The sequence below is a fragment of the Ovis aries genome, chromosome 4 (genome assembly GCF_016772045.2).
Source record: "Ovis aries strain OAR_USU_Benz2616 breed Rambouillet chromosome 4, ARS-UI_Ramb_v3.0, whole genome shotgun sequence".
NCBI classification, from domain to species: domain Eukaryota; kingdom Metazoa; phylum Chordata; class Mammalia; order Artiodactyla; family Bovidae; genus Ovis; species Ovis aries.
The window spans coordinates 90,810,369-90,838,139 of NC_056057.1; the positions used below are offsets into that span (position 1 = coordinate 90,810,369).

General features: G+C 36.7%; 1 protein-coding gene and 1 pseudogene across 7 annotated transcripts in view; both read right to left on the minus strand.

Annotated features, from left to right (window-relative positions):
- POT1 (protection of telomeres 1) overlaps window positions 1–13,476 on the minus strand; it is a 95,144-nt gene extending 81,668 nt beyond the window's left edge. For 2 of the 7 annotated variants that reach the window (XM_012177073.5, XM_060415094.1), the window contains exons 1-4: window positions 13,386–13,476; window positions 12,438–12,622; window positions 9,962–10,034; window positions 4,662–4,753 (exon numbers count right to left, since the gene is read on the minus strand). In XM_012177073.5, the coding sequence (XP_012032463.1) occupies window positions 4,662–4,753; window positions 9,962–10,034; window positions 12,438–12,560 (288 nt within the window). In that variant the 5' untranslated portion in view covers window positions 12,561–12,622; window positions 13,386–13,476. Of the gene's footprint in view, window positions 1–4,661; window positions 4,754–9,961; window positions 10,035–12,437; window positions 12,714–13,385 lie in introns of those variants that run through there. The other 5 variants (XM_004008031.6, XM_012177076.5, XM_042248766.2 and 2 more) reach the window with 5 other exon arrangements.
- Window positions 13,477–17,245: 3,769 nt separating this feature from the next.
- The window catches only part of LOC101102641 (developmentally-regulated GTP-binding protein 1-like), an 87,903-nt pseudogene continuing 77,377 nt past the window's right edge, over window positions 17,246–27,771 (minus strand).

Here is a 27,771-nt window from a genome sequence, read left to right on the forward strand (position 1 = left end):
TGACATAAATAGTAGAAATGTTTTCTCACATCAGTCTCCAAACTACAAACACAAAACACATATACAACTAATTCTACGTCAAGTCAATAAGCGCCTTATTAGTTCTCGTCTTTACAGTTTCTGAATTACTGTTAAGCTCTCACTGATTCCTCTACCTTAAATCTTTTCCTGGTAGAAGAAAATAAATTGAAAAATAATCCAGGAGATAATCAGGGAAACTGGAACAGACTTGATATTATATATATATATAAATTATTGTAGGCATAATGATGAAATTGTGCTTATGCATGTATACAAATACATAGGAAAAGAGAAATATACATAGATGTGTGTGTGTGTGTGTATACATGACTGTGCCGATGATGTCATGATTTATAAAAGCTGATGTTAACACTTCAGTAGTATAATTATATTGTGTATGTATTCATTTGTGTATATGCATAAACACATACATACATATACATATATACATAATTTTAGGATGCTTTCTCTTTTATATGCTGAAATTTTTAGGGTTTAAATTATATAACTCCTGCTATTTGCCTCAAAATAATCTGTGGCAGTAAAATGAGTAGATGAAATGGATTAAATAAGAGCCTAAATATTGATTACTGCTGAAGTTAGATATTCAGAATATGGACAGTCATTATTCAATTCTTACCACTTATACATATGTGTGAAATTTTTCATAATAAAAATTTTAAAGACTAACAGATAAAATGTTCCACTAAAAACTCTATGCCTACTGTTTGATATTTTTCCCCAAATCCTCCAGGCAGATTCATCCTCAGTTTATTGAGATTGCTACTCCAGTTCTATTCTAGCCACCACCATTAAATGATTTCCAATAGACTAGCGATAGTGGACACCATAAGGTCAAGCACTGTGTCTTATTCATTTCGGTTTCTTTAGAGCCTAGCACAAAGTCAAGCAAAATGTCAGCCCTTAATAAATGTTTACTGAACCTAAATGAATGTAAATGAAAAAAGAGACAGAGTACAGACAATCTCATCTGACTTTGTCGTTTTACAGAAACCATTGTTTTTCCCCGTATCATTTACTTGTTAGTAACAACCATAAATCAACCACATATCTAATATTTCTGTAGCACCATTTTAGAAGTACTTTCTAATACTAAACAATTTATCTGGAGACATCAATGACTCAATAATTTTTATAGCTATATGCTTCAATATTAGTTAATTGCCAAAACTGGTTCTGCAAATATCCAGGGGATCACTAATTAACATCAAAGATGTCATATGATTCTTATCAAAAAATAATTTTAAATCATTTTCATACACATGCAGAAAAAAATCTGTATTATACACCAGAGAGTGGTTAATTTCTGTAGATGTGCTGTCCAATACAGTAAAAACTGACCATATGTGGCTATTTAATTAAAATGATACAAAGTTTAAAATTCAGTTCCTCAAGCCATATTTTAAGTGCTCACTGGCCAAGTAAGACGAGTAGCTACCATATTGACAAGACAGATCTAGAACATTTCCAGCACACGGTTCTACTGGATGGTAGAACTGTTTTTGGTGTGTCTATCTTGTACCCTACAACATTTCTAAATTCATATATTAGCCCTCTCAGCATTTTTTTTCTGTTTGGATTTTTAAAGATTTTATATATATTGGATCAGGTCATCTGAGAAGACTTGTTCAGTCGCTCAGTCATTTCTGACTCTGCGACCCCACAGACTGCAGCACACCAGACTTCCCTATTCTTCATTTTCTCCCTGAGTTTGCTCAAACTCATGTTCATTGAGTTAAGGATGCCATCCAACCATCTTATCCTCTATCACCCTCTTCTCTTGCCCTCAATCTTTCCCAGCATCAGGGTCTTTTCCAATTACTTGGCTCTTCACATCAGGTAGCTGAAGTACTGAAGCTTCAGCATCAACCCTTGCAGTGAATATTCAGAGTTGATTTCCTATAGGATTGATTGGTGTGATCTCCTTGCTGTTCAAAGAACTCTCAAGAGTCTTCTCCAGCACCACAGTTTTAAAGCATCAATTCTTCGGTGCTCAGCCTTCTTTATGGTCCAACTCTCACATCCATACATGACTACTGAAAAACCATAGCTTCAATTATATGGACCTTTGTCAGCAAAGTGATGTCTGTTTTTTAGTATGCTGTCTAGGTTTGTCATAGCTTTTCTTCCAAGGAGCAAGCATCTTTTTAAATTTCATCACTGCAGTCAGTATCTGCAGTAATTTTCAAGCCCAAGAAAATAAAGTCCGTCACTGTTTCCACTGCTTCCCATCTATTTGCCATGAAATGATGGGACCAGATGTCATGGTCTTCATTTTTCGAATATTTAGTTTTAATCCAGCTTTTTCTCTCTCCTCTTTCACCTCCATTAAAATTTGTTCTTTAGTTCCTCTTCACTTTCTGTCGTTAGAGTGGTGTCATCTGCATACCTGAGGTTTCTGATATTTCTCATGGTAATCTTGATTCCAGCTTGTGCTTCATCCAGCCTGGCATTTCACATGATGTAACAGAAGTTAAATAAGCAGGGTGACAATATACAGCCTTGACATACTCCTTTCCCAATTTGGAACCAGTTTGTTGTTCCATGTCTGGTTCTAACTATTGATTCCTGACCTGCATAAAGATTTCTCAGGAGGCAGGTGAAGTGATCTGGTTATCTCCTCTCTTTAAGAATTTTCCAGTTTGTTCTGATCCACACAATCAAAGGCTTTAGCACAATGAAGCAGATGTTTTTCTGGAACACCCTTGCTTTTTCTATGATCCAACGAATGTTGGCAATTTGATCTCTAGTTCCTCAGCCTTTTCTAAATGCAGCTTGAACATCGGAAAGTTCTTCATTCATGTACTTACTGTTAAAGCGTAGCTTGAAGGATTTTGAGCATTACTTTGACAGCATGTGAAATGAGTGCAATTGTGCAGTAGTTTGAACATTCATGGGCATTGCCCCTTTTTGGGACTGGAATGAAAACTGATCTAGTCTTCTGGTTTCTATTGTTTTCCTCTATTTCTTTGCATTGTTCACTTAAGAAGGCTTTCTTATTTCTCCTGGCTATTCTTTGGAACTCTGCATTCAGATAGGTATATCTTTCCTTTTCTCCTTTTCCTTTTAATTCTCTTTTCTATTTGTAAGGCCTGTTCAGACAACCATTTTGCCTTTTTTGCATTTCTTTTTCTTGGGAATGGTTTTGGTCACCACCTCCTGTACAATGTTACGAACCTCTGTCCATATTTCTTCAGGCACTCTGTCAGGTCTAATCCCTTGAATATATTTGTCACTTTCACTGTTTAATCATAAGGGATTTGATTTAGGTCATACTTGAATGGCCTACTTTCTTCAATTTAAGTCTGAATTTTGCAATAAGGAGTTCATGATCTGAGCCACAGTCAGCTCCCAGTCTTGCTTTTGCTGACTGTACAGAGCTTCTCCATCTTTGGCTGCAAAGAATATAATCCATCTAATTTCGGTATTAACCATCTGGTGATGTCCACATGTAGAGTCGTCTCTCGTGTGTTGGAAGAGGGTGTTTGCTATGACCAGTGCATTCTCTTGGCCAAACTCTTGTTAGTCTTTGCCTCGCTTTATTTGTACTCCAAAGCCAAACTTGCCTGTTATTTCAGGTATGTCTTTACTTCCTACTCTGAGAAGAGAGATAATTTTACTTCTTCTTTTATAAATTAGATGTCTTTTCTTTTCTGCTTATTTGATTACTCTGGCTAGAAGTTCTAGTACAAGGCTGAAGAGCAGTGGTGATAGCAAGCATCCTTTTCATGTTCCTGCCTTACGAGGAAAGCTTTCAGTCTTTCACTATTGAATATGATGTTAGTTAGAGGTTTTTCATAATTGACTTTTATTATGTTACGATGTTCCCTTCGATTTTTCTGAGTGTTCTGACTACAAAAGTATGTAGAATTTTTCAAATACCTTTTCTGCGTCAATTAAGATAATAATTTGTTTTTTTCAATTAAGATAATAATTTGTGTTTTTTATCCCTTTGTTCTATTATTAATGTGATGTATTTTGTTGTTGTTCAGTAGCTAAATTTGTCCAATTCTGAGACCCCCACATACTATGGCACTCAGGCTTCTCTATCCTCCACTATGTCCTGGAGTTTGCCCAAATTCATATCCATCTAGTCAGTGATGCTATTACAATGTAATACAATGTAGTATAATGATTTTCTTACATTGAACCAAACATAATTTCTGGGATAAATCCCTTTGGTCATGGTGTTTACTCCTTTTAATATACTGCTGGGTTTGGTTTGGTATCATCTTGCTGGGGATTTTAGCAGGCATTTATTTTATAATAACTACAGAAAATATTATAGACATACTCATATAGACTTATAGCTCATATTATTTTTTAGTTAGTAAGGATTATTTTTAAGTAAGAGAAAATGTACCTATCTTTAAGACAGTCTATTGAATATTGAAAATTAAACTTAAGTGAGAGGAAAAATTGTCCCTTTTTCTGTCAATGATAAGTTTCACTAATCTCTTTCGAGTGTTCAATTTTAAGGATGTTGCTTTTTAAAAAAGTATAATTTTTCATACATCTGCAAATCTATAATGAATTTCTAAAAAATGGCTTGTAGGATACATATAACATGATCAATAATTCTATTTCTAAAGAGATAAAGTAATATAAAAGTATTTTACCCCTTCATAGAAAACTTTAGCACAGTCCTTTGCTAAGTTTCCAAAAAATAATATATTGATCTTGCTGATGTCTGAATTCGAATTATCTTGTTCTGTAGAGAAACACACACAGAAAAACACTTCAGATACAGAAGTTTAATAGACACAAAAAAATTGCTGACAACGAAATTCTAAAACCTATAGTTACTTCAAAATAAAATTATGAAGAAGAGCAATTAAAATGTTTATAATTCACTTTTAGTTTACTCTATCACCTTAAGAATTGCAAAAATAATGTACAGAATGCTACTAGGCATTAAAACCAAAATTATAACTGTTTCAACTATAATATGTTTTACAAATTTCTGTAAATACCACATTAATATCACATAATGATCACTTTCAATTTATTTTCCTATGGTTACCATCAAACCAAAAGAACTGAATAAGATACTGAATAAGAACCAAATAAAAATAATTCAATTTTTGTACTGTATAACATCATTCTCCAAATACTTTATTTTTACTGAATTTCTGGTAATATATAATTATTAGAACTTTAAGTTTTAATCTAGACAAATGAGCTCTCTGCAGCACTCATACATTGAAGAGTAAAAGAGCAGTGTGTGTGTAAAAACTGAGCTTTTTGTGATTTTGACAATAAGAATTATTTGGAAAAGAAGAAACAGATATGCTATGAGGAATCTCATTTGGAAATTCTAGGCTTTGGGGAAGACTCTCCATAATCTTTGTTCTCCAGAGGTCACCTCCTAGAACCACTGAAGCAAGGCCAAATGCTAAGATTCAATTACTGTAACATCTGAGAGAAGTCTCGTTAATATCAGCTTTCAAACATTCAATTACTCCAACGGCTCTCATATCAGACTTTCATGTATCTATGAAGTACATGAAACATCTTTCCAAAACTTGCAAAACTTGTAACTTACAATTCTTGAATCTGCTACTTTATCACCAGCAATGAAAATACTATCACACATCTGCCTATTGCCTCCTTTCACTTACTTCTGTCATCTAATTCCTCAAAGTAAGTAAACACATAAATTGAAACACTAAGTTCTCAAAAACAAAAATACAATGGTTTCTAATCAAGATATAACTTACTTCCTTAATAGAGTAAATGCCCTGTCAGATGTCTATTTCTGGCCATGACAGAGTAATGGGAACTGGATTTGTTCTGTCCTTAAAGAAACTAGAAAACTAACAAAAACAACAACTATATATATATATATACACACAACTATTATATATATATACACAACTATTGTATATACTATATTGTATATATATATATACACATACAATATATATTGTATATTATACAACTATTATATATATACAACTATATATACAACTATTTTTATATATATACAAAACTATTTATATATATATATAATTATATATATATACAACGATTGTATATATATATACACAACTATATATACAACTATATATACACATATACAACTATTGTGTGTATATATATATAAAACTATTATATATATGTACAACTATATATATATACAACTATTTATATATATATATATACACACAACTATATATATACAACAACTATATATATATATATATATACACACACACACACAACAGCTATTTATATATATACACACAACATCCGCTGGATCATGGAAAAAGCAAGAGAGTGCCAGAAATACATCTATTTCTGCTTTATTGACTATGCCAAAGCCTTTGACTGTGTGGATCACAATAAACTATGGAAAATTCTGAAAGAGATGGGAATACCAGACCACCTAACCTGTCTCTTGAGAAATCTGTATGCAGGTCAGGAAGCAACAGTTAGAACTGGACATGGAACAACAGACTGGTTCCAAATAGGAAAAGGAGTACGTCAAGGCTGTATATCGTCACCCTGCTTATTTAACTGATATGCAGAGTACATCATGAGAAATGCTGGACTGGAAGAAACACAAGCTGGAATCAAGATTGCTGGGAGAAATATCAATAACCTCAGATATGCAGATGACACCATCCTTATGGTAGAAAGTGAAGAGGAGCTAAAAAGCCTCTTGATGAAAGTGAAAGAGGAGAGTGAAAAAGTTGGCTTGAAGCTCAACATTCAGAAAACGAAGATCATGGCATCTGGTCCCATCACTTCATGGGAAATAGATGGGGAAACAGTGGAAACAGTGTCAGACTTTATTTTTGGGGGCTCCAGAATCACTGCAGATGGTGACTGTAACCATGAAATTAAAAGACGCTTACTCCTTGGAAGAAAAGTTATGACCAACCTAGACAGCATAGAAAAGCAGAGACATTGCTTTGCTGACTAAGGTCCGTCTAGTCAAGGGTATGGTTTTGCCTGTGGTCATGTATGGATGTGAGAGTTGGACTGTGAAGAAGGCTGAGTGCTGAAGAAGTGATGTGTCTGAACCGTGGTGTTGGAGAAGACTCTTGAGGGTCCCTTGGAATGCAAGGAGATCCAACCAGTCCATTCTGAAGGAGATCAACCCTGGAATTTCTTTGGAAGGAATGATGCTAAAGCTGAAGCTCCACTACTTTGGACACCTCATGAGAAGAGTTGACTCATTGGGAAAGACTCTGATGCTGGGAGAGATTGGGGGCAGGAGGAGAAGGCGACGACCCAGGATGAGATGGCTGGATGGCATCACAGACTCAATGGACATGGGTCTGGGTGAACTCTGGGAGATGGTGATGGACAGGGAGGCCTGGCATGCTGAGATTCATGGGGTGGCAAAGAGTCGGACACGACTGAGCGACTGAACTGAACTGATTATATATATATATATACATACACACAACTATTGTATGTACTATATTGTATATACATACACATCCTATATAAATTGTATATATTGTATACTATACAACTATTATATATATATACAACTATTGTATATACTATATTGTATATATATATACACAATATATATAGTGTGTATATATATATACAACTATTGTAATATATAACTATTATATATATATAACTGTATATATAAATATATATACAACAACTATTTATATATATATATAAACAACAGTTTGCAGACACTGGACAACAGGAAGTGCAGGAAACTATTTTCTTTGAGAAGGAAAGCAAAGCCAGAGCCCTAGTTTATTATTCTAGGCAACAGAAAATGGAGGTAAAATCTAAAGAAAGCCCAGCAACCTCACTGAATTCAGAAGAGTTCAGATTTGAGGACAGCAAAGTGGACAGAATTTGTGCAACTTGTTGAAAGGAAGACAGCAGCATAGACAAGTGCTCTGGAGATGAGTGCCTTTGGGTCTTTGGCTGAGTACTGATCTCCAAAAGCACAGGAGGAAAGACTCCCAGAAAGGAATTAGAACCACTTGAAAGAAAGAGGCAGAATAATTCTGAGACTCACACAGTGCTGTGAACTGTTCTGGCTCCAGAGTGGAATCCTCATACACAAAGCACGTGGTACACTTGTCAGAAGGGCACCTCCTTGGTTATCAGGAAAAATTAGTCCCGACATACAGGCTGCTCTAGACCCACCCTAACAAAGTTAATCAAATGGATTCCAAGAGAATTTATAGTATTCCAAAATGAAGACATATAATATTTAAAGAATTACAAATAAATCCAATGTTTGATAATATAAAATTCTGAATGTCCAGCATTCAGTTAAAAAAACTACCAACGATGACTACATAAGAACTGGGGTAGGGAGGATACATGGTCGGGGGGTGGGGGGATCAATAGAAAATAACTCAGAAATAACAGTGATAATAGCATTGACATAGAAGATTTTGAAACAGTTATTAAAATTGCATGTTCAAGAAAGTAGAAGACAATAGGTGAGGAGAACTGAGAGACATAAAAAAACTAAATAGGAAATTAAAGAGTTGAAAAACACAATATTAGAAGCTAACAATACAATGACTGAAGTTAACAGCAAAGAAATGTTAACAGAAAAGAAATGTTAACTGAAAATAGGAAAACAGAAAAATCAAAATCAATTAAAACAAAAGCTGACTTTCAAAATCAATAAAATAAATCTCCAGCCAGAATGATCAGGAAAAAAGTAAGACAGAGAAGACAGAAGTCATGAATTATCAAATCAATGGAATACAACATCATTACAGATCCTACCAACAATAAAAGCATATAAAAAGTATTTTATGAATGACTTTACACAAACATACTGACAACCAAGATGATCTGGATAAATTCCTTTAGAAACACAATCTACCAATGCTTACTCAAGAAAGAAAGAGATAATTTCAATAGCCCTATATCAATTAAAGGGACTGAATTTAGAATTAAATCTTCCTAATGAAAAAATCTCCATATAAAAGTGGCTTCACCAGTGAATTCTATAAACATTTAAGGAAGAAATAAACAATTCCAGGTAAAATCTTCCAGAAAATAGGAAAGGAGGGACCATAAACAACTCTTCACTAAGGACAGCATTACCCCAACATCAAAACCAATCAAAATCACTACAGGAAAAGACAGACTCCTACCATATTTTTCACAAATTTAAATGCAAAAGTTCTTAACAAAACATTGGCAAATCAAACCTAGAAATATATAAAAGGATAATACATCAGGCACGCCACTACACTCTGCTCTATTTTTCTTCAAACCAAATTTCTGTCAATTATTACTTTGTACAATTATTTGCTGAATTTACTTATTCCCCTACAATGTAAACTCCATGAATGCAAGAACCTTGTTTTGGTCGTTGTTATATTGCTAGCTACACTGCTGTACCTAGAACAGTGTCTGTTATGTATATGGTTTCCAATAGTTTTGGAAATATATTTCAAAGTTTATTTCCCATTCCCTGCTGTAGACCATTCTTCATTCATTCAACTAATTTCAGACTTCAGATGAGATTTACTTTGGTCTCCAAGTATTCTAAACTCTTACCAAGATTATTTAAGGGTTACTAGGGAGAAAAATTACCTCATGTAACACCTAGGAAAGAAATATGCTGAAAATAGCATTATCTTACAATTTGCTGTTTGGGTCACACTAATGAAACTAGAAAATAGGGAGATGAATTAGCCATTGTAATATCTGGGTAGGACATTAAAGGAATCTGAAGTAAAACAGAAGCCATGGGGGAGTGGAGAGTGGACAGACTTTGAAGAAAGATTTAGAGATTAATAACTTTTCATTCCATATATTTGATGCTAGAGTAAAAGAATAAATTTTCACTCCATAGATGTTCACACTAAAAATGATTTTGGGGGCTATATGTGCATGTATACATAAAGTTACCCATTTCTAGATTATAAGCCAAAAGTTAAGCAGAAATGGTCTTGTCATTTACCTTGAAGTCCAATCTTTAAAACAGCTCTTCTGTTTTCACCACAAATTAAAGAAGAGATAAGTGAGAGTTTTCCCTGAAGTGAAAGAAAAATAGTTATAGATAAATCCAAGAGACTATAATAACATATCTAAAATTAGAATAAAGTTTTAAGGCTACTTTACTCATCATTACAAAATACTGGAAAGAATCCAAGTACTGCTACACTGGGGAATGTTATAAACAAACTGTAGTGGAATTCTAGCAATCAATAAAATGTAATACTATTGATAAACGTTAACAACTTGCAGAATTGCAAGGAGTGAAAAGAAGGCACAATCAAAAGGCTACGTACTGATACATGTAACATATAACATTGTACATCAACTATACTTTAAAAGGAAAAAGCTACATACAGTTCAGTTCAGTTGCTCAATCATGTGTGACTCTACTCAGTCGTGTGTGACTCTACATAAATGACTCAATTTACATGGCATTCTTGAAAGGCAAAAAGTACTGTATAACCTGAGGAAGCTGGTCAAAAGTGGCTGTCATGGATTGAAATTAAGGTAGCAGCTGACTATAAAATTTGGGGGGAAGTGAAAGCCTGTTCTACAGCTTGATTATGGTTGCAGTTACATGTTTTTATACATCTGTCAAAACTCACAGACCTATATATAGTAAAAACCAGTGAATTTCATAGTAAAATGCATTTAATAAAATTCAAGAAATGTTGAGATACCTGCAGACATGTGCAGTTTAGAAAAAGGAATGCAAGAATTCAAACTGACATTTTATTTATATCTAAACTTAATAACACCAATAAAAATGCTAGACTTTTAAAAATATTTCACTTAAATTCTTCTATATCAAACACACAAAATAGGAATGATGAAGTTAGGTACAGCACAGTAATAATTAACATTAATGATCCATCAGAAAGAAAATTAATTTAATCAAATCATTAATAAACACAAGTATGCAAGAAGATGGGGAAACAGTGGCAGACTTAATTTTGGGGGGCTCCAAAATCACTGTAGACGGTGATTGCAGCCATGAAATTAAAAGACGCTTACTTCTTGGAAGAAAAATTACGACCAACCTAGATAGCATATTCAAAAGCAGAGACATTACTTTGCCAACAAAGGTCTGTCTAGTCAAGGCTATGGTTTTTCCAGTGGTCATGTATGGATGTGAGAGCTGGACTGTGAAGAAAGCTGAGCACTGAAGAACTGCTGTTTTTGAACTGTGGTGTTGGAGAAGACTCTTGAGGGTCCCTTGGACTGCAAGGAGATCCAACCAGTCCATTCTGAAGGAGATCAGCCCTGGGATTTCTTTGGAAGGAATGATGCTAAAGCTGAAACTCCAATACTTTGGCCACCTCATGCGAAGAGTTGACTCATTGGGAAAGACTGATGCTGGGAGGGATTGGGGGCAGGAGGAGAAGGGGACGACAGAGGATGAGATGGCTGGATAGCATCACCAACTGGATGGAGGTGAGTTTGGGTGAACTCCGGGAGTTGGCGATGGACAGGGAGGCCTGGCTTCATGGGGTTGCAAAGAGTCGGACATGACTGAGAGACTGAACAAACTGAACTGATGCAAGAAGCATCATCCTAATCAACCAAATGTGAAGTGAGTTTGCAAATACTAAAAAACGTTTGATTAGGAATTTAAATACAGTGAAGTAGAAAAGACCAGCTGTAATACATAGAACTTTATTTCATATGACAAAAAATATCAGGAAAATGGAAAAAAAAAAGAAAGATAAATGTCTACATGGAGAATATTGATTTTTCATATGACAGGAAATATCAGGAAAATGGAAAACAAAAAAAATGAAAGATAACAAATGTCTACGTGGAGAATATTGATTACCTGGTAAAACTGAAAAGTGACATCATTTCTCTTTTACTATATGACACATTTTGTCAGAAAGCTCTTTACCTGCTTCCTATCACTCTTAACTTTGACCCAAAATTAACTATACAACAACTAAAATTTTAAAATTCACTGCTGCTGCTGCTAAGTCGCTTCAGTCGTGTCCGACTCTGTGCGACCCCATAGATGGAAGCCCACCAGGCTTCCCCGTCCCACTAAATATGCATTAAAAATATTGGATATAACCCCCCCAAAATTTCAGGAACTTAAAAGACAAAATCAACAGAAATTCCACAATCTGAAATCCTCTGCGAAAACAAAACAGTACTGAAGAAAGACAAACAGTACCTGACAGACCAGAAGGACAATATCAAAGAACCCAACATGCCACCATACATGTAAGTGACATCCAGAAAAAGAGTAATAATATGCAAGAAAAAAAAAATCCAAGAAACATTAGTCAATAATGTCCCTAATTTGATAAAAACTGTTTAACTATGCATCCAAGAAGTTCAGTTGCTCACATCTGGATAAGCTCAAATAAAAACCACACCAAGGCACTCGACAATCCAACTTCAGAAAACAAACGCTAACTATTCTGAGTTGTGTCAGTTCTTACCTGGATATATTTCTTGTCATAATCACAACCTGGCTGTAGGGATCTGATATCTACTTTGTGTAATTTATTTAGCAGATCAACTTCAGGCACTCCATTGACTTCTTTTATTAATTCAAGTGGCATATCAGATCTGCTTCATAGTGTGATGGAAAGCAAATTCGGTTAGGGAAGTTGATAACTTACTGCTGAAAACACAAAAACCAGTATTTTATCCAAAGTAGTAAATAATTTGCTTTAAGCGTCTTTGATTTGCTTTTCCTTTTTAGTTAGTCATCACTGTTGGGGGAGAAGAAGGACGGGTGAATTATTCTGTAATTTTATTACGATGATCAATACACACATTCTCCTAAGGCATTCAAAATTAACCATTTTCTATTAGTCTTGTATTTTAAGAACTACTTGTATAATTCAGCTTTAGAATCTGTGAAAAGGGCACTAACAACTGCCTTTACCACTGTGCTTTGAAAGGTACAAACTACTGAGGAAGGGAAAGGAGGCTGAAAAGTTTTGCGCTTGTTTTTAAATCCCTTTGGCAGTTGTAACGTTGTGTAGGTAAACTGTGCCCCAAAAGTTTATGACTCCAAAATATATCTGTTGCCTCCTCCCTCCAGCCCCTATGCAGTCGAAAGAAACTACTGAACAGCTGTTAACCTGAGCATTTTCAGATTCTTTTTTTTCCCCCAAACTTATTGCCTGGGACACGCACTAGTATCGATATTTAATATTTAGTTTTAGTGTGTGCGCGCCAAGCTTCCCCAAGCCAGGCGACAGTCTTGAGGGCGGAGACGTGGATTAACTGAAGTCAGGTGCTCACAAAACGCTAAAATGCTCAACACAAGTAAGCTCACGAGAAAGACAAGTATGAACAGTTTCCCTGCAATAACTCCTCCAAATGTTGATCTAAACTAAACCAGGCTCTTCATAATACCGGTTCAGGTCCCGACTCACCTCGTAACCACTTCAAGATCTCCAAATTTAGCTTGGAAATTGACTGACCCGCTCTTTTAAAAGAGAAACTAGGAAGCGTTCGGACGGGCGCGCTGGTGACGTCACGCGCACGGCAGCAACCCAGTCCCACGCATGCGTACACGACCGCTAGGGCACAGAGCGGCTCGTTCTCGGGCCTTTGGAGGACGAACTGCGGCGTGGTGTCTAGGCCTAAAATGCGCTGGAAGTTTCTCGGAATACCTAGAGAGGAGCCAGCGCGTGGCGGGGAGGGTGGCGGCTGTACTACTCCCGCTCCCCGAATTCCCGCGGATCCACTTAGGGCGGCTCCCGCCGATTTCGAGCGGTCTCTCTGGCGGGTGGCAGAGGGAGGAGAGGCGGTGCTATACATTTCCTAAATCCAATAGCCAATGAAAAGCCTTTCGCAGACCTAGGCGGGTTTGGTAGATTTGGAAGCTCCTGGGGACCGGGCCCTTATTTTAGTTCCCAATTGTCTTCCCCTAAAGGAAAGAGCTCTAACGCAGTTTTTACAGTGAAATAAATCTAGCAATGAGGAATGCTACTTTTCAGATTTGATTAACCACTTCAATGATTTATAGGACTATGATTTTATGCTATAATTAATGAGCTGTTTAGTTGCTAAGTCTTGTCAGACTCTTGCGACCCCATGTGTAGCTGGCCAGGCTCCTGTCTGTCGGATTTCCCAGAAAAGAAAATTAGAGTGGGCTGCCGGTTTCCTTTGCCAGGGGAATCGTCCCCTCCTGGGGATCAAACCTGCCTCCCCTGCATTGGCATTTGAGTTCTTTACCACTGAACCACCGTAATTAGTGAGATGCTGTTAAATGTGAATCTTTTGCTTATTTTTGATTTATCCCTCCAGTCATTTAAGTGAAACCACCCAATGCAAAACTAGAATGAAATATTCACATAAATATTTCCAATGCTATTTGGACTGAAACATCTGCTGTACGTATATATTTGCAGGAAGAAATAGCTAACATATTTGAAGAAAAAATTTTTTTTCAGCAGGAATCACGTGTGTTAGTCCATCTTCCCTTTCTCTCCCATCCGTGTATTCATATACCACCAGTTGTTATAACAGTTTGAGCTCTGCAGCTGGTAGGAAAACTATCCAAGGGGTCAATTACACATCTTTTCTCAACCTTTTTTCAACTTTTCCTTCTTACTCATTGTGTTGATCTGAAACAAGTAAGACTACCAGATAATTCTCCAACAAGGATGTGTTTATTTGGGATCAGTAGCACGTGGCAACTCAAGGTTTGCAAAAATGAGGAAACATGCAAGGAAAGGACTGGAAAGGGAAGAAGAAAGCTGGTATAGATGGGGAAAGAGAGGTGGCAGAATTTTAATAAGCAAAGAATTCATGGCTTTTCATTAAGTCTTCTTTTAACCTTATTTTATATTGGAGTATAGTCAATTAATAAACAATGTTGTGATTGGTTTCAGGTGAACAGTGAAGGGACTCAGCCATACATATATACCTATCAGTTCACCCCCAAACTCATTTCCTGTAACATTGAGCAGAGTTCCATGTGCTATACAATAGGTCCTTGTTGGTTATCTGTTTGAAATATAGCAGTGTGTATGTCATCCCCAACTCTCTACCTATCCCTTCCCTCCATTCTCCTCCCTGCAACCACAAGTTCATTCTTAAAATCTGTGAGTCTCTGTTTTGTAAGTTCATTTGTATCAAATATCTTTGCCAGGAGAGGGAACTCTGTCTTCTTCCTGTTGAGGTCAACAGGGTGTGAGATCTCACTTTTCTAGTCTCCCAACTCTAGAGACTAACTGAATTTTTTTCCAATATCTAACTGAATTAACAATCACCCAAATTATAGTGTTCTGGAAACATAAAGGTAATTACTATCTTTTTTAACTTATCCAAATGTGAACTTATTGGAAAGAAAAAAAAAGTTTATAGAAGATATTTTCATAAGCTTCCTGTTTAACATAGGCCCAAAGCCTTGGTGGTCATCTTATAGGGTCCTTATAAATATATAGGACTGAGACAGGATTTACTATTGGGTTCTACAGGGAAGTACACAGGAGCAATTCATTTCTTTGGGAGTGAAACTATCCACTGATCTTATGACTATCGGTTCTCCAAGTTTACTAAAGCCCCAGATTTTAACACCATGATCATTACAAGGGAATTTTTTTTTCAACTGTCATATATAAACTTGGTAACACAGAATCTATATACATGTTCTTAGTTTTAAAAATATACAGCATCTAAACTATCTTTTTAGTTAATCCTGCAAGTTATCCTTTGCCCTAAAATGAGAAAAAAAATCTTACTTTCAATTAAAAAAAAGGGGGGGGGGAGTGCCAAATTGATCTTTTTGAAAGGGGAGTAAAACACTGTGGGGTTCAAACAGTATAGTTATCAATTCCCTATATACAAAAAATGAGAGAGATGATTAGTCCTTATTGATATATAGATATGTCCACCTATCACTCCCAGCAAATCTTAATACAAACATAATAGTTCGTCTCCATAAACCCCAAGACAATTTACTCAACAATAAAGTTATATAAATCAGGTATATGTTGGAAAAGTTTAGAACACAAGGACTGTTTTGAAAGGTCAGTTTGACTGTGGAGAATAATATGTCATTGTATCTAATGGTAATTCCAATTGTATCCAATCCAACTCTATTTAATTGAGGTTTCTGCTTATTTTATTTTAATTTTTTTTACATGCAATTGGCATTTAAACACCTTCTTCTACAGCCTAAGCTTACTACAGGCAAGGAGAATTGTTTGCTATTGTGACCAATGTGACCAATTGTGACCAATGTCTGGCACATTGTAGGTGCTGAATATTTGTTGAATGAACAAATGTTAAGGAAAAAAAAAATTCTCTTTCCTCATCTCTGGCTTCCATCATTCCATTTCACCCTAATTTACTGTATTACATTGAAATTGTCATTCCAAGATAACTGAAGATTTCTTTGTTGCTAAGCCAAAAGGATACTTTTCAGTCTTTCTTACTCATATTTTTAAAAAGTATTTTCATCTTGCTACTGTAACTGCACAAGGCCTTATGGGGCCTCTCTGGGACCAGGCCCTCCCCCTTCATGTCCTCCACTTGCCTCTTGTCTGTAAAAAAAACTTTAGCCAAATAATACATTTAATCAGAGAAATGAGAAAATGCAGAAACAAAGGAAAACTGTCAAGCAAGACTAAATAATGATAGTTTAGCTATTAAACAAAGTCAAAGACAGTTTTTCTTAAGGGCTATATAAAACATTCTACACCATATCTTTTGAACTGTTTTGCAGATACTAAAACCCCTGTCAGATAAGTTTGCCCACAAACGTGCTGACCACAAGCATGTAGACCCACAGACCATTTGGAACCAGAAGTTGATGATGTAGACTCCTGCTTATCTCATCACCAGCCAAACAAAAGGATGTCCATGAACTGAGCATATACCCTGAAACCTTCTCATGAGCATGTAGCTGTTTTTTCTCTTTCTCCTGTATAACCTCCAAGCAAACCATGGGGAGTAGGAACTCAGTTCTTTGGTCCATGAGTCAACCTTCTCTTTGGGATTGCCAACTTCCTCAATAATGCTCTTTCTTTTTACCCCATATTGGCCTCTCAGTATCAGATTCTTGAGCCATGAGCAGCCAAATTTAACTTTGGTAACACTACCACACGTTCTTAGTTTTTCTTTTGCCCTCTCTCAACAGAAACTTTTAAAGTTTTCTTTTTTTCTTTCCTGTTAAAGTCTATGAATGTCCATATTCTACTATGATGAAGATATCTAAGAAAGGTATACAAAACTGCTTTTTTCATTGTGATTGTTCTCAATTACTCTAGGACTCAAATGCTCACTACACATTCAAGCTTCTAATGTTGTTCTTCTTCATAACCTCCCAGTTACTGGCTGAGTTTGGGATGGGTCTGGTTCCAGATCCTACACTTTTCTTCCTCACATTAGCAATTAGTTTGTCCTACAAATAAAAAAAAAACTTAATATGAAATACAGTATAATTTAAGATAATAAAAGGGGGAAAAAAAGAGATTGAATCAACTAGATAGGGTAATGAACTCATATGAAGCCAAAACAATCCATTATTGTTTTTCTACCTTTACTGAAGCAATATAAAAAGCTACATTAAGACTAACAATCAATGTAACAGCTATTTCAAGTTATAATTTTTAAAGGTGCAAAAAAGGAAGTTTGGGTATAAAATCTACAATGTAAAAATGTTCAATTTTAAGAAAAGCTAAAATGAGATTCTCACTAATAAAAAATAAGTGCTAAAAGTAGAATTTTTTAACTAAGAAAAGCATGAATATAGGATTCAGTGCTCCCCTAGTGGCTCAGGTAAAGAATCCACCTGCCATTGTAAGAGATGCAGGAGATGTGAGTTTAATCCCTGGGTCTGGAAGATTCCCTGGAGTAGAAAATGACAACACACTCCAGTGTTCTTATTTGGAGAATCTCATGGACAGAGGAGCCTGCAAGGCTACAGTCCATGGCGTCGCAAAGAGTTGGACACAACTGAGCATAATGGATGGACACTGTTTTCCTAAGTAACTGACCAGAAGGAAAGAAATTAATCTACAAGATTCTGGTACTTCTTATCTCTCATAAGCATTTTTAAACTGCTCTTACCTATTTATTTTTTAATGTTGATATTTTGAGTTGAATTTTCTAGTCACTCAATACTCCAAATTTATTTCCTGTGCATTAATTGTGGGGTTGTTACCCATTCCTATTGCAATCAGCTATCTTCCTGCAAGCATTTGGTATCATGTTGCATCCCAAGCACTTGACAATATCATGTTCTACTTATTCTTTAATTTTCCTAACCGTAATAACTAAACTAGATTACATTGTTTAGAATTCATTTCTTTGCAGTCTAATAGCATTTGTGTCCATTCCCAATAAACATATCAGTAACTATAAAATCTTATTTCTAAAGCATCAACTTTTTATATTGTTATATAGTTTAAAAGATGTTTCCAACATAAATTTATAGCAACTTTATATTTTAAGCATAAATTTAAATGAAGAATGTAATCATAGGGTATATTATGAAAAGAATAAAGATATTTTTAAAACATAATATTGAATATCACAAATTGAGAAGAAATTAGAGTCTATTGAAGAGATTCCACCACAATTCCTGTATTTTAGTAGTATTTTTTAAAAATTACATATAACTTCCAGTTATCATCACATTAAGTTCAGTGAAAAGCTCTGTCTGAGAGGAACACTAAGGGACAAATCACACACTAAGGAAAAAGTGAATGACTGGAAAAAGAACATAACAGCCTGAACGTTTAGTAAACATTACAGGGATACAGATACATGAAGGAAGGGTGAGCAAACCAAGAAGGACCATGATCTTATCAGAAAGAAGAGTGAGACACTCTCCTTTTTGAACTAAGCCATTAGGCACCTAGGTAACTCATAGACTCTAACAGGTACAGGGTTGACTGAAACAGGCTGTCTCAACAGAGATAAATTTTAGTTAAGTTACACTAAAGATAAATACTGGGGAAAAAATCTGCATTTACAATATCAACATAAGTTAATTCAGAATAAGATTCTGTGAGAAAACAGTTTATCAAGAAAGAAATATTAAAAAAAAGAAACCTCGAGGTGCCAATGTGTGAGATGAAACATGTTGCCTAAGAAAATGGTTCTTTGTTTCTCTGTAGAGGTGGAGAAGAGAGAGGAATTGAGAGGGAACTAGCAAAAAGCCAAAGAGTATACATGAGTCCCTGAAGAGATGGCATTTTTGATGCCTGTGTTGTCTTTCATTAACTCATTTAATAAAATTTCTAATTTGGTAAAGTTGTTGATCACATGAAATTAAAATATGCTTATTCCTTGGGAGAAAAGTTGTGACCAACCTAGACAACATATTAAAGAGCAGAGACATTACTGTGTCAACAAAGATCCATCTAATCAAGGTTATAGTTTTTCCAGTAGTCATGCATGGATGTGAGAGTTGGACTATAAAGAAAGCTGACCACTGAAGAATTGATGCTTTTGAACTGTGGTGTTGCAGAAGACTCTTGAGAGTCTCTTGGACTGCAAGGAGATCCGACCAGTCCATCCTAAAGGAAATCAGTCCTGAATGTTCATTGGAAGGTCTGATGTTGAAGCTGAAACTCTAATACTTTGGCCACCTGATGTGAAAAGCTGACTCATTTGAAAAGGCCCTGATGCTGGGAAAGATTGAAGGTGGGAGGAGAAGGGGACGACAGAGGATGAGATGGTTGGATGGCATCACTGACTCAGTAGACATGAGTTTGAGTAAACTCCAGGCATTGGTGATGGACAGGGAGGCCTGGTGTGCTGCAGTCCATGGGGTCGCAAAGAGTCAGACATGACTGAACTAAACTGAACAGCCGTCAGATTGTAGCCGATCCCTACAGTGAGCCCTGAGGAAAGGAAGCTCAGGATGTGAAAACAGGATAGTGGCCCCAAATAGATTAGGTGCACATGAAAGAAATTATTTCAGTAAGCCTGGCTTGCACCTTCCCATACATAGAAAAGCATTAAATTCTTTGAGATACCTGGTTTTCCTTAATTAACAATCAAGCACTAATCTGGGTACTGCTGTGAAGGGATTTTACAAATCAATTGATGTTAAGTATGGAGGTTATCTTTTGGCATTAATAGACACAACTTAGTGACTAAACCAGAGAAGGCAATGGCACCCCACTCCAGCACTCTTGCCTGGAGAATCCCATGAACAGAGAAGCCTGGTAGACTGCAGTCCATGGGGTTGCGAAGAGTCAGGCATGACTGAACGACTTCACTTTCACTTTTCACTTTCATGCATTGGAGAAGGAAATGGCAACCCACTTCAGTGTTCTTGCCTGGAGAATCCCAGGGACTGTAGAGCCTGGTGAGCTGCCGTCTATGGGGTCGCACAGAGTCGGACACAACTGAAGTGACTTAGCAGCAGCAGCAGCAGCAGCAGCAGCAGTGACTGAACAACACAAAATGGAGGTAATCTTGGGGCCTGACCCAATCAGGCAGGAAGCAAAGAAGAACTTATGGCAGAAAGCGAAGAAGAACTAAAGGGCCTTTTGATAAAAATGAAAGAGGAGAGTGAAAAAGTTGGTTTAAAACTTAACATTCAGAAAACTAAGATCATGGCATCTGGTCCCATTACTTCATGCCAAATAGATGGGGAAACAATGGAAACAGTGACAGACTTTATCTTTGGGGGCTCCAAAATCACTGCAGATGGTGACTGCATCCATGAAATTAAAAGACACTTGCTCCTTGGAAGAAAAGTTATGACCAACTTAGACAGCATATTAAAAAGCAGAGACATTACTTTGCCAACAAAGTTCCATCTAGTCAAAATTATGGTTTTTCCAGTAGTCATGTACAGATGTAAGAGTTGGACTATAAAGAAAGCTGAGCGCCAAAGAATTGATGCTTTTGAACTGTGGTGTTGAGACTCTTGAGAGGCCCTTGGACTGCAAGGAGATCCAACCAGTCCATTCTAAAGGAAATCAGTCCTGAATATTCATTGGAAGGACTGTTGCTAAAGCTGAAACTCTAATACTTGGCCACCTGGTGTGAAGAACTGACTCATTGGAAAAGCCCCTGATGCTGGGAAAGATTGAAGGTGGGAGGAGAAGGTGATGACAGAGGATGAGATGGTTGGATGGCATCACTGACTCAATGGACGAGTTCGAGTAACCTCTGGGCATTGGTGATGGAGAGGGAGGCCTGGTGTGCTGCAGTCCATAGGGTCACAAAGAGTGAGACACGACTGAGGGACTGAACTGAACCGAACTGATTGATCACAGTAAGGAAGTAAGGCACTTGGTCTATGTTCAGACTGATACAAGTATAATTGAGGCAGCACACACTGAAGAGAGAGAAAGAAAAATAAGAATGAAAGACCAGCTGAAAATTAGCAGACATGAAGGATTGATTAGTCAAAGAGGAACTTTCAATTTCTTAACACTGTAGATGTATAGGTTTATGCCTTGAGTTTAGAGTCACTATTTTCTGAATGTCGTGCAGAGCATATATAGTTCTGAAAAATATCCTGCATGCAATAATACTCACATATAGAACTTTTTATAATCTTAGGATAAAAAAAAATGTGTTAGACTTCAACATATGTGTTTTTAAAAGACTCTGATCCAGTTCTGAAAGTTGGAGAGCGTGGTATCAGGTAGTAAAGTGTGATCTGATTTTTTTTCTCTTTTTTACCCATCTTTTTTGAGTGATCACAAATAGGCACACTTTTAAATCCTTCATAATGAATAGTTTAAATGATGGAAAATTGATTAGGAGGTTGTATTTTTTTTTAGTTCATCATGGTTATTCGGCACAATTGAGAACCATTTGCTTTAGGTTTAAAACATGCTTTTAACACAAAAAGACATTTTTTACTTCTGTCAGATCTTTCTTCTATTAGTTTAAATAGAATCTGCATTTATTCATTACATTCATACATTTTTTGAGGAAATGGAAAATTCAACATCATAGAGTCCCTTTGATGAAAATTGAGGATATGCTATTCTTTTCTCACTTGTATACAATAACATTGAGAAGTTCTGCAGCTAAATGACAGTTTATCTTTTCTCCCTACAGTGCTAAGCTATAGCTACTGTATTAGAGGATGAAGTATCATTTGTGTTGGTTCTAGTTTTATCTAGTCCTCAGTATAAAAAAATTAGTCCAAAGCATCTTTCCTGTGATTAAAGTAGAATAGAAATGATTGCCGTATAATCATATTTGAAAACCTTCTAGTTTAATTAGGGTATATTCAACCCAGAGTACAGTGTCAAAGTCTGGCATAGTCAAAGGAATAGAACAGACGGAGAAAAACAAATACTTTGCTTTTCCTACTTATTTTCATATTAAGATGGTGTAAATGAGTCCAAAGTCTAGATCCATGTTTGTTTACCAGTTTTGTAACTCCATCAAAAAGAAAGGAATTGGTAAAAAGAAAATTTATTCTTTCTGCTTTGTCATTTATACTGACCATGAAGAATTGTTTATGTACTCCAAGTAATCCACTAATCAATTTTATTCATATTAAATTTATAATACTAATAATATTAATCTGGATAAATCTCAATTTTCCCTCATAGTAAACATTCTTCTTTTCTTTCAATTTTTGCCCATTAGCCTTTATATCAAACCATTCATTCCTCCCTCAGAAAAATTCTATCCTCTTTGCCACAATTACACATTCAGGAGTGAGCATGTGGCCCAACGACAGATGAAAAGGTATTTGCTGGGGACTTCTGGGAGAAAATTTTTCCTCTCTCTGTTGTCACAGCAACAGTATGGCAAACCAGCCTCCCATCTTTCTGATACAATGTGAGGAAACATGAAGATCAATTAATCCTGTATGCCATTCCATGGCCAAAAGGGAAACAAATTTAAGATGAAGCCAGTCTGTGGTAAAGGAGCAGAATGTCAGATTTTTAAAAAATTTGCATTTGGTAACTTTAAGCCCTTATATCAACTAACTCTGAAATTCACATGCCTCTGAATTTCAAGTTTTACGAACTTGTTTCAATTTTACATGACTGGCAGTCAAAAGACTTCTTTCAGGCTAGCACCAGGGAATTCATAGGTGTAAGACATCTAACATTGCTAATAATAATCTAATATTTTCATATGCATCCTAGATATCTCCACTCATATGTCTGGAAGATATCTCCAACTTTCAAACCAGAACAGGCTCAAAACAGAACTCCAGATGTTATGAACTCCAAATTGTTCCTTTTTAATATTCTCTAATTCAATGAATGGCACCACTTTCATGCAATTAATTACTCAGGCTAAACCACCTTGAGGATGCTCTTACTTCTTCTAACTCTCCACAACCAATCTGAAAGTTCTCTCTGTTTTCAGATCATATCTACTATTCTGGATCCAGGCATTTGCCATAACCTCCATCAAGTCAATTATCTTTCACTGTTTCAAAGTAACAGCCTTCTAAAATGGATGACTAATCATCATTCTTATCATTTTACATCTATTCCCCACATGGGACCCAAAGGGATTCTTTAAAAATATATTGAGAAAATGTCACTTCCGCTAACAATATCTTTCAGTGGTTTTTCACCACACTCAAAAAAAAAAAAAAAAAAAAAAACTAGCCTCTCACCACTTCCACTTTTACATTCAGATATTCCCCCCAGTCTCTCTGCTAAAAAGTACTGACATCTGCTGCTTTGGAAACAGACTAAACACACTGAAATTCTCTTCTCCAAATATTCAAGAAACTTGGCTCTCTTCCTTGAGGTCTCTACTGAAAAGTTACCTGCTGAAGGGTGGTTTCCTAACCATTTGTTCACTATTCTTTACTATCTTGTATTAGTTCTAAAGCAAATAGGTGACTATATATTATCAGTCCAAATGGCAATATTTGACCATCCGATCTATTGGTAACTGATCATCTGCTTTTAGATTTTTCAGTGATAAGAGCTATAATCCATTTTTGCTTACAACATTTTGACATGAGGTTGTTTTTTGTTTTATTTTGTTTTCAGTTGCGACAAAATAGTTAGTACGAGTGTTTAACTCTCCATGAACCAAAATCTGAGGTTGGCTACATTATGTAAACCTCACTATTAGAACTACTGCCATCTCCTTTTCGTTTTCAGTTCCATTACTCTTTCCTTTGTGAAACTTGAGACCGCTTATGTCAGCAGTAAGGAGAAGGAGCAGATACTAGATCTTAGAAGGAGAAAGTCACATAGAGAAGACTGTGGAGCAGAGATGTGACTTTCAGTGTAGTGATGAAGCCAGCTTCAAAATAAACCACAGATCCCTAGGCTTAGGAAACCAGAAGGGGTGTGGTACAAATGATTTGGTCTATACATGTAAGGCTCTTCTGGCAGAGAGCAGGTCAAAGAAGAGTGAGAAGGTCTAAAAAAGCAAAGAGAGGGCATATGGTATATGCTAGGTATCTCTAGCTCACTTTTTGAAAACTGAATTACAGCTGTCTATTCCAGGACACAGAATTAGAAGGTAAAGCACTTACCCTTGGGGAATATTAAGCAAAAAAGAAAAAGTCCAGACAGTAAAAACCTCAAGGTAAAACAAACCTCATCACAAACCTCATCCAAACTATTTGTTTTTGAGGATGAATCAGCAATCCGTGAGAAAACAGTAATATGAACACTTTTCAGAACATTCTGGGACCTGTAATTGATAATCTAATCTGGTTTCTTAGAGGCCCTTTGGCAAATACAATTATCTATTACCCTAGTTTAGCATTGTTGTTAATCTTGGAGAACTGTAAAAAGAAAAAGAAAAAACTCATATAAGCTATTAATATAAGATGAAATATGAAAATGATAAGACTTTCCAGAATAGTATTTAGGGCAATTTCCACAGGCCTGTATATACTTCACAATTTTCCAGCTTTCTCCAGGTTCAAATAATAAAATACACACTACAGCTAGAGTAATATTTGTAGATTGATGGCCTAAGCACATTCTAATTTTAATTGCATACTTTGATTACTCTCTGGTAGCTCCAAGTTTAACTGTTAGACTTTTGAAGCTATCTTTGACATATCCCCAATTTTTTAATGAAAGCAAATATTAAAACAACACTCATTTAAGTGAGAGAGTAAATATCCACAGTTTTGCATGGATTCATTGAGTCTTCCCCGGTGGCTCAGATGGTAAAGCATCTGCCCGCAATGCAGGAGACCCAGGTTCGATCCCTGGGTTGGGAAGATCTCCTGGAGAAGGAAACAGCAACCCACTCCAGTACTCTTACCTGGAGAATCCCACAGGTGGAGGAGGCTGGTAGGCTACAGTCCATGGGGTCGCAAAGAGTCGGACATGAATGAGCGACTTCTCTTTCATCTACACCATGTCTGTGACCTGATATTTGTATTCTGTGGCGGTGACCACCACGGAGATGAAAAACAAAGTCGTTATTAAATATCAAAAATCCTCATGTAGTGTGCCTAGTCAGGTATGAGTCTTTGCACCTCCATGGATTATAGCCTGCCAGGCCCTTCCCTCTGTGGAATTCTCTAGGCAAAAATACTGGAGTGGGTTGCCATTTTCTCCTCCAGGGGAATCGTCCCGATCCTGGGATGGAACCAGTATTTCTTGTGTCTCCTGCATAGGCAGGTTGATTCTTTACCACTAGTGCAACCTGGGAAGTCCTAAAACCCCTAAAGTTAATTAAATTACAAGCTTTAAAGGGCCCCCTTCAATTAGGACTTCTAGATAATACAATATCTAATGATACTCTTCGGAACTTTGCACCACATATTATTGTGTTTTAATGTGTAAGCCATAATAAGGCCATTCTGGGCTTTGCAATCTGCCCCATCTCTTAAATGCACATGGAAAAAACATTCTGCAAGTGACAAATTCCCTCACCAAAAATAATGCTAACACAATCTCCTAAATTTCTAGAATAAATGAATCCACAAAGATACTATACAATTTCTTAGGAAAGTTCAATCCAGACCAGAGGAAAAAATCAGGCTTCTAATCAGTAATCATAGGAAGTGCAGAACAAGGACATTGGATGAAGGTGGCTGACTAAATATAAGAACCTCTCCTGGCCAAATCCCTTTTAAATGGCCATATATATATATATATATATATATATATATATATTACAAAATAATAAATATAAAGTGGTGATGGAAAACTAGAATATCTTTTATCAATTAGCCATGCAATTTGAGGAATTAGTTACATACATAAAACAGAGAAAAGAGGCTCGTGCAAACTATAGCCCAAAAGACATTGGGAGGAGGATAGAGGGACAGATGTGAAATCTTTACCAAAGGATGATTCAGTAACAGAGCAACACATTTAAATGGTTGGGGAGATCCCCAGAGAAGGGATTACTTGGGTGAGTGCATGTGGAATAGCTGGGCAGAATCGTCTCCTTTTCTGGGGATCAGCTGCTTTTGCCCTCAGAGCAAAGAGGTGACAGTCAGTGCCTGCATCACTGAAACCGGACATAATCAGACAGAAATCTTAGGCAGTCAACCAGCATTTCAATCCCATGGTTTCCTGAGGCCAGCTCTGATGTTAGAGCATATATACACAGCCAGCCAAACAGAAATTAACAAACAAAATTGTAAGGAACTAGTGTGAGGAAAATATACTCTGTTAGGGCTTCCCAGGTAGCTCAGCATGTAAAGAATCTAGCTGCAATTCGGGAAACACAGGAAACGTGGGTTCTATCTGTAGCTCATGAAGATCCCCTGGAGGAGGGCTTGGCAACCCACTCCAGTACTCTTGCCTGGAGAATCCCACAGAGAGCCTGGTGAACTACAGTCCCTAGGGTTACAAAGAGTCAGACACAACTGAAACAACTGAGCAAGCACACGTGCTTTGTTACATACGTTGCCAAACCCAATTTTGGAAGAAATTCGTCTCAATATTTAAGAGACCAAACAGGAGACTTTGAAAGGCATTTAATTAACATCTTTAGACTGAGCCAAGATGTTATAAAAATATCAAAAATAGTAACATAACCTATCACATATTGCCTGGTGACTCAATGGTAAAGAATCTGCCTGCCAGTGAAGGAGGACCAGGTTTGATCCCTGGTAGAGAAGATCATCTGAAGAAGGAAATGGCAACCCACTATAGTATTCTTGCCTGGGAAGTCCTATAGATAAAGGAGCCTGGAGGGCTACAGTCCACAGGATCACAAAACAGTCAGATACGACTTAGTGAATAAACAACAACAGAATATCATAGATGTAGATTACTCAGTTCAGTTCGGTTCAGTCATTCAGTCATGTTTGACTCTGCAACCCCAGGGACTGCAGCACTCCAACCTCCCTATTCATCACCAACTCCCGAAATTTATTCAAACTCACGTTCATTGAGTCGGTGATGCCATCCAACCATCTAATCCTCTGTTGTCCCCTTCACCTCTCGCCTTCAATCTTTCCCAGCCTCAAGGTCTTTTCAAATGAATCAGCTCTCCTCATCAGGTGGCCAAAGTATTGGAGTTTCAGCTTTAGCATCACTCCTTCCAGTGAACACCCAGGACTGATCTCCTTTAGAATGGACTGGTTGGATCTCCTTGCAGTCCAAGGGACTCTCAAGGTCTTCTCTAACACCACTGTTCAAAAGCATCAGTTCTTCGGTGCTCAGCTTTCTTTATAGTCCAACTCTCACATCCATACATGGCCACTGGAAAAACCATAGCCTTGACTAGATGGACCTTTGTTGACAAAGTAATGTCTCTGCTGTTTAATATGCTGTCGAGGTTGGTCATAACTTGCCTTCCAAGGAGTAAGTGTCTTTTTATTTCATGCAGTCACTGCATCTGCAGTGATTTTGGAGCCCCCCAAAATAAAGTCAGCCACTGTTTCCCCATCTGTTTGCCATGAAGTGATGGGACCAG